This window comes from Micropterus salmoides, unplaced genomic scaffold, assembly GCF_014851395.1.
Source record: "Micropterus salmoides isolate LMB-PRFRI ecotype aquatic unplaced genomic scaffold, ASM1485139v1 Ms_hic_scaffold_23, whole genome shotgun sequence".
Classification (NCBI taxonomy): domain Eukaryota; kingdom Metazoa; phylum Chordata; class Actinopteri; order Centrarchiformes; family Centrarchidae; genus Micropterus; species Micropterus salmoides.
The window spans coordinates 18,648,912-18,665,307 of record NW_024041484.1 but is presented as its reverse complement, the minus strand read 5'-3'; the positions used below and the strand labels follow the sequence as shown (position 1 = coordinate 18,665,307).

The following is a 16,396-nucleotide window of genomic DNA, read 5'->3' as shown; positions in this document are numbered from 1 at the left end:
TTTGTCAGAAAGCATTATTTTCAGAGCACACTAAGTGCGCTGAAACATAACACATGTAATGTAGCATCTTGAAAGATAATTATGACAGTAAAAGAAATCCTCCCAGAAGTTCTTCCTTCAGTGTGGTTGGTCTGTTAGTTACAGGTCAGAGGTGAAGGCAAGGCAGGATGTTAAACCAGACATCAGACAGCCGTCGTTCACAGATTACAGACAGCCGCCTGTGGACTACCGGCACCCTCCTGTGGCAGACTACAGGCAGCCACCCACGTTGGACTACAGACACCCACCACTTCTCGACTACAGACAGCTAGCTACTGACGCCAGGCAGTTCACCATCCCAGACTACCGAATGCCACCAGTTCAAGTAAGGATGTTTCACACACCAGAAAAGTGTTCTTTATTCCTCACAGACCCATATTTAGAATGTGATACTGTCAGGTCGAAACGAAAGTATGGATAATTGAGAGTAAGGAGATAAGGATTGCTTAAAGCTGCATTAATCAATATTTTTACATGACAATGGATCAAATGACTATGTCTAATGTGAATGTTGCTTGTAGTGATGAATCGAGAATTATCACCCCACTTTACAGTTCCCTTCAGGTCTGCATCTTTTAACTCACTGTTTGGTTTTATGGCCCACAGTGTTACGGTTTTGCTTCACTCTTATGGCTTTCATCAAGCTAATTTCCAGCAGCGGCAAACATTTGTCTTCAGCTTTGTTTTGTTTTTTTAACTATAAAAACCCACTGTACAGTACTTGCCCAGTACCAAACAGCTGGCAGAAAAAGTTAGCGACAAGCTGGTAAACATAGTGGAGAATTTAGCAACTTAAGAGCTACATATTTCCGTATGGAGAATGTGGAGACCAAAAAATTCATCAGATGGTCAGAAACATGACCCCACTGAATGTTAATGTTGCTTCGTGCCTGCTAGATGATAAGCTAATATTAGCCTGCCAATGTATCAGTCTGCCCCTGCCCCTGCCTCTGCCTCAAATTTATTCTGGTCGAAGCAACACTTTCTGTTGGTCAGTTTAAGGATGTGCCATGTATTGCCACTCATGGAGTTGCAATAAACCAAAAATGCCATACATTTTCAAATCTAATGCAAGTGCTTCTGTAGAAGTTATTACTGATGTTGTTTGTTTTACACTACTGATTTCTTCATATCATTGTTTTTGCAGGTATTTGGATACATTTATAGTTTTGGCTCCAGACTAACCTGTAATTTCTTTTGTGTATACAGTATACTGCATATTATTTTTTCAAATTAGGCCATATTCTACTACAGTTCTTCTCTACACCTTAATTCATATATTTGTACTGAAAGCTGACTAAATAAATTCTAGTATTACATTATTTCCCAACAGAAAGTTAGGGATGGTGAAATACAAAAACAGTATGTAAAACTGCATTTTTAGTGAAAGCTTGGCAGTCGTTCATCTGCGTTATTTTTCCTTTTGTGTTGTTTGTGTAAGTAAAACTGAGCAGACAAAGTGCACAGCTGACACATACTTCTGGGTACTTAAAATATTTAAGATTACTTTACCTTATATGCAACCTTATATAGTATAAAGTACGGGATATCCCGTACTTAATACTATATAAGGTTGCATATACTATATATATGTCATTCTTGGTTGGGTTTTGTTTACCCTGCATTTGCCCCATTCCCAACTTATTTGTCTTTGCTGAGTCTGAGACTATTTTCTGCTGTAATGGCCCATTTTCTCTTCAGATAACATTGAATCTAATCTCATCTGATCTATGCTTGCCTCAGCTTGCACAGGACTTTGACTTCTTCACAGTGGAGCTGGAGAAAAGTGTGAAAGGCTTTGGTTTTAGCATCCGCGGAGGTCGAGAGTACAAGATGGATCTGTTTGTCCTACGACTGGCAGAGGATGGGCCAGCCATCCGCAACGGCAGGATGAGGGTACGTCTGATGATGCCATTTCCTTTAAGAAAGCCACTACACCCTCTTTAAAGGTTAAGCTGCTATCTATCTTTCTGGATTACATAGCAGACGCTCACTGTAATTGTCTGATGTTATCAAAGCTGCAACAGCAATTTTTAAGAGCCAGTTAATAAATAATCTGTCAAAATAATTCTGGGTTGTCCTTTTGACTGAGAGTTTTTTGGACGCATGTCTCCTCCCAAGTTCCTAAAACTCATCTCTCCTCTGCATTTAGTAACAGATAATATTCAGAAAGATGAAAGACAGATAAAACATTTAAGTGTGCCAACTTAAATTATACTTTAATGTTTGCATAGCTGCACAACCCCCCTCTAGCTATAGTTGCTACTGTACTATTCAGTCAGGGAAATCATGAATTTATAAACATGTAAGTAAAAATACTATGGAATTTTAACTCCACCACTGCTGTGTAAATGCCCCCTCATTTGCTTCATGTGCTTTTCTGTTAGCAAGATAAATTGCGACTGTTACAGTAGCTTTTCTCTGTTTGTCAATGCAGAATTAATCCTTCAACCAACATATCTTTCTTGATCTCCTACTTTCTCGCTCACCTTTTCTCTTTCTTGCATGTTCTCCAGTCGTTATGTCTGGAGGTGATAGCCTCAGTGTGCTCTACATTCCTTATCTGTAATGAACCTGTCAAAGATAATGTGTGCAAAATGCCCCCAGGGGAGGCATTACTTTCCCTCCTCGTTGGCGTACTCGATGAAGTCCAGTGGGTCTGGACGCAGGTAGAAGAGGAGGAGGGAATCCCTCTTGAGCTTCACTTGAAGTCAGCATACACGCTGCCGTGAAATCTGATCAGGGTGGAAGAAGTATTCAGATCCTTCACTTAAGTAAAAGTACAGATGCATTAATCTTAACGTACTCATCTTTACATAAAAGTCCTGCATTCAAAAGCCTACATAAGTTAAGTATAAATTAGTAAAAGTTAAAAGTAAAACTACTTCTACAGAAAAATGACTGTAGTGCCTGATAAATAATTTTATATTTTATTATTAGATTGGTAACATTAATGCATTGATTTATCAGTAGTATGTAACTGGTTGAGGTGGAGCTAGTTTTAACTGTATATACTACTAGGTAATTTAGTCCAGTGTTTCCCAACCAAGGGGTTGGGCCCCCTCCAAATGTCACAAAACTCTGAGGGAACATAAGATGAATGAGGGTCGAAAAGACGAAAAGACAAGCTTTTGCTACACAAATGTGAAATATTGAATAGGTTTTTGCCTCTTTGGTTTTTTTAAATTTGAGCCCTTCAGAAATTTTGCATTGCACCCATATAGCATCGTCACACTCACGATGGACCATTTTTAAAAAAGGATCAAAATCGATGCAGCAGTAAACAGACTTTGATGTGTAAATTGGTTGAGTTCATTTAAATTAAACCACCAGACAATGTATTTTTGAAATCTGAAAACCAGTAACTACAGCTGTCCAGTAAACTTAATGAAGTAAAAAGTATAGTATTTCCTTCTGAAATGTATTGGAGTAGGAGTATAAAGAATCTCAGGATTGTACTTGAGGAAATGTACTTAATTACTTTCTTCCCCCGAGTGATTTGTCATAGATGAATGGCCAGGCAGTGACACACTGCTGGTGGGATATTGAAATCAACTCAAAAGTGCACTGTTGAATAGATTTCAGAGAACAAGGTGCAGAGAACACTTTGATCCCTCTTCCAACAATCCTCGCCCCCATACTGCCGGGTGCAGAGAGGAATCAATCTGGCTTTAACTTAAGCAAATGTAAGACATTGGTTAAAAAGCTTTTGACATGCCTGTCGCTTTGGATTTGAGTGGTGTTTTGACATGTTTTAAGGTGCAGAAACCAAAACCCCACTTGCACTGCGACTCCCTGCACTCTCTCTGAGGTTTTGAGTTTAAGCCAAGTCATTCCTCCTCACCTGGCACTTTTTTCTCATCTTTAAAAAGGGGGGGAATCTAATTTGACCCTGCTAGCCACCAACTAATCAGTAAGCTTTTTTTTTAGGTTCAAGGGGCAGTGCAGAGGCGTTTAAGAAAATTGTATAAAGTGATTAGTTATTACAGATAATCATTCAGCACTTTTAATTACCTCTCTAAGCTTTAAACCTTCAATAAAGACTGAGTTATGCGTGGGCATCGGGTGCAATAGAAGCAACTCCTGCTTCATTTCCACCGCACATTCCCTGTGCTCACCATTCACATGACGTCTATTCAGCTTTACTTCCATCTTTATTAAAGATGAAAATGGAGATCACACTCCTCTGCTGTTAGAAGGTGAGGATTAATGATCGAACTGTCCTGCCTTCCACCTCTCTTCAGACCACTGTAATGACACCTAATGACTCCCCCTCTCTTGACTCGAGTCCGCTCCTGACTTTCAAATTACCCCGGCCATTATCGGAGGACTTCTCCATTTGTGAGCGTAATTGGGCGGCATGTTTTGTCCTGTTCCCCTGTAAATCCTCCCCATTAGTAAGCCTCAGAGCTGCCTGTTGAAGGGCTGAGAAGTGAAAGTGTTGAAGGAGGGAGGACTGACGTTTGACCCGTCCGCGTGCACATCAGGAAGTGTTCACAAAGGAAAGATAGTGCAGGTAAAAATTAGAGTAGCTGTTAACTGAGCTGCTGTAGTCACGGTGATTTTAAATGGGCAGGTTATTGGTATTCATCAAAGTGTCCTAATATGTTGCTTGGCAGCTTCATGAGAAGGGCTCTGCCATAATTCCATCCAAATGACATGAAATTAATTATAACGGGCACCAGTTCATGACTGGTAATGCTTAGTAACTCTTATGGAAACTCATGGAAAGCCAGTGAATTCTCTACATTCAACCTTTTATGTGAGTGTCGTTCTTGATAGAAGAAGCTTGTTAATATTAAATTTTAAATGTACTGTAGTGAGCTCATTTGCAGACCTGCCACATTATAATTGACTCAGTCTGCAAACACCTTCAATAATTTGCTCATCTCATTTTCACCTTTGTGAACTCGACCAATAGATTCCTGTAATAATATGCCACCTGATATTGGTGGTTTTTTTCAGTGTGTCTATCAAAAATTTCTACAGGTAACACCTTGCGAGGATCCTCAAATGCTGTACACACACAAACATGTCAAGTCTATAATTGAAGTTTGTGTACAAGCGTCATTATTCAAATTGTAAATTGCATTGAATATATTAATCTTCATTATGTCCCAGATGTGAAATGGTGCAGCGCTTTCCATTTAGTTTTGCCCCATACTTCACGGCAACTGGTCAAAGAGCTTTAGTGGTACTCTAGAGTGTATAAAAGCAGCTTCAGTCCTGAACCAGCTTGCTGTTATTGATTGCCCTGAAGTCGCAAAGTCTTTATCAGTGACTTAAAAAAGCGTCAACAAAGTTTTTAGCAGCTGAAAGACCTCTTTCTTCTTTCGAGACGATGTATTCTGAAATTGTCTCTTCCATACAAATTGAAAGACTTTGTTCCTAGAATAGATACACTTCTGTTGCACTTGATTTCTTTGGGAGATTAAAAAATAATGTCCAACTCACTTAATAATATTAACTCAAATAAAATCAGGTATTTTGGACATCACATCATATATATTGATGTATATTTTGTATTTCAAAGCATTATGAAATTGCTTCCTTTAGTTAACAAAACCCTTTGGCGAAGGTAGCACTACACAAACATTTAATACATAATAAAGCAACTTATTGCATACATTATATAGCATATTAATGTACAGTGTTTGTCAACAATTAGAATATTTCCTATGAATAAATTATTTATCAAATAACACCCATGTTTTACTATATAGTCATTCATTATCTGTTTACCAGCTGCTTACCAATTACCAGCCTCCACCTATTGTTGCCTACATGAGGAGTTAAAGTTGACAAATACATAATACACACTTATATCTGCTTTTAACTATTTACCATTATAGTGTATTACAAACATCTATGAAATTATTATTATATAAAATGTCCAAAGACTGCTTATATATGTGTATTATATACTGATTAATGTATTTTTATACTATAGAGTCCAAAGTATGCGTGCACCCAAACATTACACCTGTACAGAATACAGTATGTTTCATCTGGAGACAATAAAAGAAACAAGTGTGCACTGGCACTAACGATGCTGTCTTTTTTGTTTATTTCATAAAAAATTCTTGGCTTGGCTCATTTTATTTTCACCAATATCTGTAGTGATTGATAAAGCAGTGGTATGGCAGGGTATGATGAAGGGGGGCACGATATGGAAAGTTTGATGTTTAAGAACCACAGCCCTAAGTATTAATATTTAATACACAGAATTGCACATATTCTTTAATATTCTTTTATAATTTTCATATCTTATCAATTTAATATTATATTAATATGTATATACAATATGTATGTTTATTGTAATGCACCAAGTCACCAAAGCAAATTCCTTTTATGTGTAAACCTACTTGGCAATAAAGCTGACTCTGATTCTGACTCCCAAAACAAAGTAGGACCAAATATGTGGACACAAAACTTATAAACATGTCAGTCTGCCTCAAAAGCACACATTTTCCCTCTGACGGAGGTGTTAACAACTTCTTTTACTCTCTGTCACACACTTCCTGACATCCAGGTTGGGGACCAAATTATTGAGATCAATGGAAAGAGCACCCGGGACATGACCCACGCCAAGGCCATCGAGCTGATCAAGTCTGGAGGCAGGCGTGTTCGCCTCCTCCTAAAGAGGGGTACAGGGCAGGTCCCAGAGTATCAAGGTAAGTATCTAAAATTTAATCCACAGCAGCTTTCTTTGTCTTCAGGATCATTTCTTACCTCTATTTTAATTCTTTGACTGTAATCTCATTACTCTTAATATCTCTTCAACTCTTGATAACATGGTTCAAGCATGCGTCTATATTCATGTTATATCTTCTGTCTTTTTATACTCTGTACTCGCTGTATTCTCTATTTCACTATGCTGTAAAAAAAAACCAAAAAAAAAACAACTAATGATTTGTCTCTTCTATCTTGACTAACACTAGTTTTTCTTCTGTCCATTTCATTGACCTATCACTAATTGATTGGTCTAGGTTGTTACTTCCCCTTCTATAGGAATGGTGTCTTCTCCTTTCTCAATGTGCATGAAAAGTGACAAGCATGGCTCCCCCCATTTCTTCCTAATGGGCCACTCTAAAGACACGGTTTGTGACCATACGAATGTTTTTCTCTTCACTTAACCCTGGCTTTCTGTGCTGTGGTTCTGTGCGTTGTTGTGTTGTAACCACCTGTTCAAGATGAACATAGCACTTTCATACCAGCACAACAAAGATGTGGCCTTTTGGCTTGTGGAATAATCAATAAGTAAGGCTTCAAGCTGCAGGATGTTGTAATATTAGTGAACGTATATATCAGCTGCCACCGACAGATCTAAAAATATAACCGTAAGAGCATTCACCCTGAGTCAGCCACGTGAGTTGAACGTGAAATATTCCGACAGATTATTTAACCAGGGAAATCCCTGCTCAGCACGAAACGACCCTGGAAGGGGACATCTATTCTTGTGATCCAGCAGGTTATAAAAGACTAGTGCGCCAGTCACTCCTGTGGTTTCTGCACCAGCATGATGCTCACGTTTCCGCATCCTCCCAGTAGAGAGAAAGAAAGTTTTAGGGGAACGCAGCAGCACTAAACCCGTTGCACATTCATCAGCTCTGGGCCTTGGTGGTCACCCTCCAGCCCCTAAACACAGGAAATAGAGGGTGATGTTGTTTTTCTATGTCGGCTAGCCCCCTTTCCAGACAGGGATTTAATCTCTATGTGTGGAGAGTTTTTGTAATACTTGCCTTGAGGTGGTTCTACAGCCTTGAAATATGCAAACAGAGTCTTACTGTGGTCAACCAGAGATCTTTTGTGTTCTGAGTTCGCCTCCTGGAAGGTTATGCATCTATGGTGATTAATTTGGCTATTTAAAACATTAGAATACTAATGTTCAAAGGAGCTATTTTAGTTAGTTTAGTTCATTTTTGTTTCAGGTTGTTGTGTACTTTTTAGGACCAGCTGAATTCAAAAAGAAGAAGAATAGAAGCAGTGTAATGTTGACATAAAAACATATGGTTGTGGGCATGTGCATGAATATTACTGTGTGCCTGTGTGTGGCATTGTGTGTGTTTTTGTGCCGCTATCCAGCGTTAGATCTGCACCTCTAGGGTTCATATTTATCGAAGTCCTGGGAATTACATTTAAGAAATTAAAAATGCTTTAGAAACAAACATAAGAGAAGAAATGCTTCACAGCCTTTTTTATGAATCATATTTTTAATCAGGGAGGATTTAACCTGCGCCATCCCCAGTTGTCATTTAAAAATAAAAATCCTCACATTTTCTCAGTGATGTGTTACTCTGTAGAAGTCTGTTTGTTTTGTATGGCTTCTAGAAAGGTTGAATATCTCCAGTAGCAATTAAAATAGTACTTATCTAATTCAGTATAGCATTTCCATAAAGTTTGGTGGGCTTGCAAGAGGCAGATTAAACAAAGAATGGTTTAAATCGATGCAGATATCATTACCTTTTGTCCTGACTTTGTTGTCCCTATGGGTCAGTCACTGAAAACACTGGATTTTATCTTCCTATTATGTATCTTTCATCTTTTGTCAGACTTTCCCTCACAGTAAACACCCGCTAAGTGCTCCCAGGTTTTAGGGCAAACATAATTTCAAAAACTTTCACAAAAGATTTCACAAGTAATGCCACAGAACTGTTCACAGGCTAAATAGTACTTTCAATGAGTAGTAAATTGACTTTGACATGTAAAATCAGTGGATTGCCCTTCTTAACATGTGAAATTTACAGCAAGTAGGCCTCAACCTTATGAAAAGGTGCAAAATTATTGGTGGAAATCAAAATAAAAAGATAATTTACTTCAATTTAAAGGTGTTTTAAGTATTTTAAATATCATAATTAATATATTTTAGAGCTTAGCTTAAGCCTGTCTCAGCTCATTGTTTTCGTTTCCCGGCCTGCAACTTTACTGTTTTGTTTTACTCTCCCCGGCATCATAATTCCATTTCTGCCACAGCAGGCAATGTTTTTCAGTTAAAAAGCTCTAAAATCCCATTGTACCTGTTCACACCAAACAGCAGACAGACAAAGTAAGCAATTAGCTGTTGAACATTTACCTGGATATTTCCCCCAGGAGTTGGTGGAAACCAAAACAGAGCAAAAAGGAGAATAAATGTTGCATTCACATTCATCAGGTGGACACAAACATGACTCTAAATGAATGCTAATGTTGCTCTATGTCTGCTGGATATGTAAATACACGTCTGTTCCATATATTCCCCATATTAACTTGTGAGGTGATAATATGTTGAGTTCACCGCCCCCAAGCAGCCAAAAACTCACAAATTATTACAAATGTATTTTATATAATATTTATTTTACATATTGCAGTTTGTGTTATGGTGACTCAGTAATGTAAGCAGACCAAAACTTAAATGGAGCTGGCAGGCATTAACACAGTATGTGATAATCACAGGTTCAACACACACATACCGGTACACACACACACATTCACACACATACAGGTCCTTTAAATGTCACTTCATTGCACCAGGCATATTGCAGGTAGTGCAGTTGCAGTGTACTTAGACATGACAAGGTACTCTCTCTCCCTCTTAGTCCCGGATCTAACATGCTCCAGCGCTGCATGATAGTCTGCTTATAATTGGGCCTCATGGCGCCATAGTAGCTAGGCTAGCCTCTGCCCCCTGCCTAGCCCGCTGAAAGTGACTGATGGCCGAGGGACCAAGGCTCATCGGTGCAGAAACAGGAGCTAACAGTCCGTGAGAGTGGAGGGTTATGAAGGAGCACGGTGTAGATTCACTGCAGCTGCTACACCGGATACAGACTTCCTTGGGCTTAAGAGAGAGAGAGAGGCACTCTGCCCCTGAGGTTTTCATTCTCACTAAAGCACCACCCTATTGGGCACATCATCCATTTCATTAAACCTGTTTTCGATTTTCCGCCAAGGTTTCAGATTGGCCGGGGCTTTAAAGAGAGCAATGGGAGTCAGATTGATGTTGTCTAAAAGTAGAGCTGCCCTGTGACATGTTCAGAAGTAGTTTGTGGTGCTGGTCTGATATTTCCTTAATTGCTTTTAGCTTGTAGAATAGGAATGATTGCTGTGTTGATTATTTTTGTTTTGATTTAGTGTTTGGTTGTGCAGTGGCATGCTTGCAAGCTTTTAAGCAGAGTGTGTGTGTGTGTGTGTGTGTGTGTGTGTGTGTGTGTGTGTGTGTGTGTGTGTGTGTGTGTGTTTCCACATTGTTCACTGTGTGTATGTGTTTTAGATAATGCCGCCCCATGGGATGCTCATCCTTCAGCCTCCCCAAGCCTGTCGGAAGTAGCCCCTCCCATTGACAGCCTTTCCATGTCATCGCCTTCATCTCATCTGGCCCCGGCCCCCGACCCACCTCACCTGCCGCCTCTGGACGTCCCTTGTGACCTGGCGGCAGGAGACAGCAGGAAGGAGCGTTCAAAGAGCCCCCAGAAGGCTGAGCTGCTAAATCCAGATCTGATCAGCCAGGGGAGGAGAGCGGCTACAACTGTCGGGAGTGGCAGAACCAAGAAGGAGGGTGGCAGGTCCACCCACAAGGGGCACAGGGTGCAGCCCACTACTGAGGGGGAAGGGGGCATAGAGGGGCAGAGCGGGGAGCCCAAACCTTCCAGGAGCACCAGAGGGAGGTCCAAGGAGAGAAATACTGGGGACAACAGAGAATCCACCCAATCTCCAAGCGTCTCCAAGCTCCCGCACACTAACGGGAACAGCAGGGAAGATGTGGAACGTTACAGTAGCGGGCAGCAGGTGGAATCGGAGCAGAACAAACCCAGGGATCTGGACAGGGGCCTGGGGGAGAGCCGGCCCAGCCTGCCCAGCCTGCCCAACAAGAGCACCAGCAGCGGCAGCAACGCAGCAGGGAGGAAGGCCACGGTCTCTCCTGGGCCTTGGAAGATCCCCGGGTCAGACAAGCTGCCCAGCACTCTGCGCACAGGCACGTCCACTCTGAGCAGATAACACCGCGGCTCCAGCCGAACGCAGTGGCCACACTCATCTGAAGTAAACCGCCCCATCTGGATGAAACTACCATCCTCACACCTTCCCGTGCTCCTTTGTCCCCCCCTCGATCCCATTCTCCCATAGACCACAGAGTCAAAACCAAGCGGGGGAGCAGGGTGATCTGGACCACGTGTTTTTAGAGTTTTATTTATGATACTGTACTCTAAATTATTTTGAGAAATATTTTACACCCACCACCTTAAGAACTGGAAAAATCATCCACTTTTTAAAAAAAATGGAAGAGCAAGTAGAATGTGTGTGTAGCGTGGCGGAGAAACATTCGGGGGTTACAAACTTTGATGAACTCTATTTTGATTTCTCTCCAAGCAGAATTAGGGGACAAACATGCAAATATTAAACAACTGACACGAAGAAACCGTCAGTTGCGTTGGATTTTTTTTTATATATATATATATCTTCACAACGGAGTCTGTTTTATGAAATGGAGTGTTTAAAAGAAGGTTTGCCTGTTTTTGACGAGAGCGAATGAAATAAAGAGTGACCGCAGAGATGAACTTTGCCTTAACAGAGACTGTATGGGCCTGAATCTGTCTTGAATAATCTATCAGATGATTATAGGCATAGATATATTATAATGAATATGAATATGTGGGATCATAGTGTAAATAAGATCATCTTTAAGTGAAAAGAACCTTAGATGAGCCGATGGAGTTTTTAGTCCATGCTCAGACGAGCCCAACGGCACGACATGGACCAGAACTTTCACCACACCAACGTCTCCCTCTTCTACACTGCAGTTCAGCGCCGTGACTGCAGTTCAAGGTCTCGTCAGGCCTGCTGCGGTTGACTTCATGGTATGTTTGTGCTTTAATCATCCCGAGTTCAGCTGGGGTGTCGCGTCGATTCCATTGTCATTTTTTGTGCTTAACGAACAAAGCAATCCGCAATGGTGGTGTCCAGCCGGACGCTGAGAGAAGGAGCTTGCATGATACCGACCGAGGGGCAGAGTGCCTTAGACTGACAGAGAGGTTTGGCTTTTCAAAGTCAAAGGTTCAACTCCAAAACACTTAAGAGGGTTCAAAACAGGCTGCTATACAACATCAACTTTACAGATATGAATAATAAACTGTATTTTTTCAAATATGAGTGTGATATGGTGAAGTATAGAATTTATTTCACAAGCTTATGTATGAAAATTTGTTCATTACCAGAGGTGTTGATGGTCCTCATTTGTGCAAGTCGTTCATTTTGGGTCATGATAGTTTTCATTGCTGATTTGTGAATGAGGTCTGACGCTAGTAATTTCCTCATATGAGTTGGTGTAATCAAGCACGGAGCAGACCTTTTTGCACCCAAACCAAACTGAACTAGTAAAGTCTGATATTGAGTCGTCAAAGATTCAATCTCACTTGTCATGAGCTTGCTCGCCTAACAATCTGTAACCTGAATGAATGAATGCCCTCAATTTAGAAAAAGAAAGGTTTTATGTTTGTGTTTTTTTTATCATTTCCATATCCGCTGAGAAGAGGTTGCATCTGTCACAGCAACTGTCAGCTGCTGAATTTGATTTGGTTTAGGTGATTCTGTCTACACTGTGATATTAAGAAGTAATGCCTCCATTTTTCAGCATACACATACCTGCCGCAGAATTTGACTCAATTTGAAGGCAATGTACTACAGCATAAATGTAAATGCTCTGGACCCCTTAGTTCTTGTTGACTGTGCTTGTCAAGCTTTCCATTCTAGCACAGCAGTTTACAATGATAACAGTGGCGGATTTACAACTCAAAAGTCTTTTTTTAAACAATGGGCCCTTCATCCCAGACAGAAGTAAACAAAAGTAAGATCTCTCATTCTCATTTCTAGCCAGCGACTGATGACGATTGTGACAACTGAAATGACAGCTGTCACTGACAGCTGTCATTTCAGCTCTACCTACCTAGCTAATTAACTAAGCTATTAGCTCCATACGGTGGATGAGAACTGTGTCTGGCTTTGAGGTTTCCAGACGACACATTTTAAAACGAGAATCTTGCAAATAGGGGGTTTCCACTTGATGGCTACATGCATGATATTGTGCTAAAGTCAGTTTGTGATACGACATGTTAATGAAGACACAGCATTGTTCTTGGACTGCAGGGCAGAGCCGGTTATTCCAGATATTTTAAGATCAGACTGTTATTTCATTCTAACATAACACCATTTGGCTGTTGAGCTTTTCTTTCAAACAGTATGTTTTTACTTTTAACGTTGCAAGAGAAAAGTCTTTGAGGATGAGGACTAATTCTTGACGTTGGCAGATGTAACGCTGGCTGGAACTGATGGAGTGTAAACTTAATAAAATCCACTAAAGTGCATGACAGAACTGCAAACGTTAGCAAGCTTGGAAACTACTAAGCCAACAAACACAGCTCACATTAGAGCAGATAATCACACAGTTTCATCCATCCCTTACACTTTTGTTCCAGTGATTTTCTAAAACAAAAGTCACTGGAACAAATGCTGATTATTGCTCATATTACTGCCCCCACATACACTGCTTTAAAAGGGTGGAGCTATCAAAAGTTTGACGGGCCTGCATTGGCTTGTTACAGTTGCAGAAATGTCATTGAACACAGTGTCTTTGGGGTAGGGGTTCATGCAAACAGTCCATTTTGAGATCAACAAACCTTTTTACAGCGTCTGCACCTTCTCTGCAGATATGAAAAGTCTGAGTGGTAACTTTTTCCTCTTAATGAGCCACGAGTCATAATACCAGAACAAACGTTTCCTCTCCTTCCTCTGCTGAGGGGAGTGCAAACAGCGTTTAACAAAGAAAAGAGCAAATGGAGACAAGTCATTATGTTTGCCATTGTGATCCGTAATTACACAAGGAATAAGCGCCCTGACTCTAAAGCACAATCTCACACTGAGGCTTTGGGATATGAATTATTATGTCGGAGGAAATCATCAGCCAGGCACAAACGGCTCAGCCCTTCAATCACTTGTTGATGGTGTGCAGGGACAAAATCATAAGTAACTAAATTTCACATTTGTCAGACTAAAGGTAGTAAATGCTGCCTACATACTGTATCATCATGCTCACTTTCTCCTTTATTTTGTGACTTATGTTTGAAGCAGAAACAAAAAATGTGCATATTTTTGCTCAGCCTTTGCACAACTCACTGCTTTCTATGTCTGAGCTGTCTCCATTGAGCCATATTGTAAGTAGTTTTCTAGAGATTGCAAAAAGAACAAAAAAACATATGGAGGTTTTTGTGCGTGCGTGCGTATGTATGTATGTATGTATATGTGTGTGTGTGTGTGTGTGTGTTGAGATAACCGCACTCGCTACACCATGAACTCCCACCCAAACGGCTCAGTATCACTGTGTAGTGTTATAGCAGTGTGTAGACCCTGAACAAATATCTCTATAAATATGACTCGGTGTACTATTGATGGTCACAAAGACTGTAAGTGGAGCAACTATTTTTTATGAAATGCAGCACTATGGATATATTAACTTTTGCAAAAATCTTGTTTACCTGTATGATATTCTGAAACGCTGTCAAAATAAAAGAAAATCTTGACACAACATGAAAGATTTATTCAGGACGTGATTTATTATGTCTGTCTTTATGAAAGCATACAGGCCATTTAGAAGAAGCACATGTTCACACTGTCATTATAAACAGATGTAAAGACATTTAAGTGTTTATTTTGGTAATGTATTACAAGTTACACTGATTCCTCCTGTGACATCTTTAGCTTGTAAATAAACTGATATTGAATGAATGGGAAAGATGGATTCACTTTCATATCAAGAGTTAGATGAGAAGATTTACCACTCTTATGTGTGTTTGGTAAATATGTAGCAATAGCAGGTTAGCTTGCACAAAGACTGGAAACATATGGGAGCAGCTAACCCCACCAACCTGTTAAACCACAAATGGCAATTTCCACACGTTTGTTTCACACGTTTGTGTGTATTAAACGAGATACAATGTGTTAATTAATGAGCTTCAGACGTGCTTGTTACTTTCAGAGAGAGCCAAGCTAGCTGTTCTCCCCTAGTTTCCAGTCTTTGTGCTAAGCTAACCACTTTCTGTCTGCAGCTTTATATTTAGTTGACAGATGAGAGTGGTATCAATCTTCTCATCTAACTCTCAGCAAGAAATCAAAAAGTGTATTTCCCAAAGTGCTAATATATATTTTTAACGTTATATAACTACACACATGAACCAACATGGAACTCACAAGAGTCAGATAAAAAAAATGGACGAAATGCAAAGAGCTGATGTCAAGATCCCCTGACTATGTGGCTCAAAAAACACTGGATTCTACATTTCTTCCCTTAACTTCTTTCAAATTTCACACCCCCAGTTTTTAAAACAAGCTTTCTATACATGTTATGCCTTGAGCTCAAGCCAAGATAACCCTGATGATGTCACTATAACGTCATAAAGATTGTTTTTTTGGATAGCTCCATTCAGGAACAGACTAATCTGTAGAGTGCCCCTTTAACTCAAGGGCGACTTCGGAGCTTTCAGCTGCATCTCATATGATTTGCTACTTTATTGATAATGGCAGGTGGTTAAATAAATTGCAGGTCAGTTGTGTGTGTTTGCAAGCAAATATGTTCTTGACTTTCCTCTAAAAACTCCAGAATTTCTGTGTTTTTGTATTGTTGTAATGTTGTAATGTGGCCACATAGAGGCATCTGATAAGTCTGGTGAAATTCAGCAGCTAATACAAGAAAAGACCCTGATGATTTGATTTGAGAGAATATTAGTTTCCTGTAAGTTCCTGTTAACAGTCAAAAGGTTTTATGCCTTGTGTGCACGTTCTCAATGTGTCCACTAGAGGTCAGTGTAGACCAGGTAAATTTTTATGCTGCTTGGTTTCATAATTGTTACTTACATAAAGTTATTAGTCAGACATTTCCTCTGAAAAATGTTGGGATTTTATCACCCATCGTGATGATATGAATTCATAAATTACAGAAAATGACATCATATTTTAATGCATATGCATTCAATTATAACATTTACAAGATCTTCAACCTATTCAGCAGCGTTTGGAAATTTAAAGACACTCGTGTGTTCCTCCAGGTTGTATTGTGGTTTTCACACATAATGAGATGTACATCCTGTTACACACAAAAAACGTGAAATACAATTGCAATTAGTGTCATGATTAATTTAATTTGGAAGATACTTAGACTTGATTTAATCCTAAATCCTAAATGTGACTCTGCTTCTGTTTTGCCTCATGTCGTTTTGTGAACAAAATGTCAAACGTCTTTTATTTGATCACATATCTAGCATTAATAAGGGGTCTGTGCATCAAAGAAACAGGAAAGAGATACAAAAGGAACATGGGGTGAGAGATGAAGCGCTGTAGG

General features: G+C 39.9%; 1 protein-coding gene across 6 annotated transcripts in view; it reads left to right on the top strand.

Moving 5' to 3' along the window:
- The window catches only part of magi2a (membrane associated guanylate kinase, WW and PDZ domain containing 2a), a 238,547-nt gene extending 223,953 nt beyond the window's left edge, over positions 1 to 14,594 (top strand). For 4 of the 6 annotated variants that reach the window (XM_038738435.1, XM_038738433.1, XM_038738436.1 and 1 more), the window contains 4 exons: positions 139 to 364; positions 1,783 to 1,935; positions 6,572 to 6,713; positions 10,286 to 14,594. In XM_038738435.1, the coding sequence (XP_038594363.1) occupies positions 139 to 364; positions 1,783 to 1,935; positions 6,572 to 6,713; positions 10,286 to 11,010 (1,246 nt within the window). In that variant the 3' untranslated portion in view covers positions 11,011 to 14,594. Of the gene's footprint in view, positions 1 to 138; positions 365 to 1,782; positions 1,936 to 6,571; positions 6,714 to 7,028; positions 7,140 to 10,285 lie in introns of all 6 variants that reach the window. The other 2 variants (XM_038738438.1, XM_038738434.1) reach the window with 2 other exon arrangements.
- Positions 14,595 to 16,396: the final 1,802 nt, after the last annotated feature.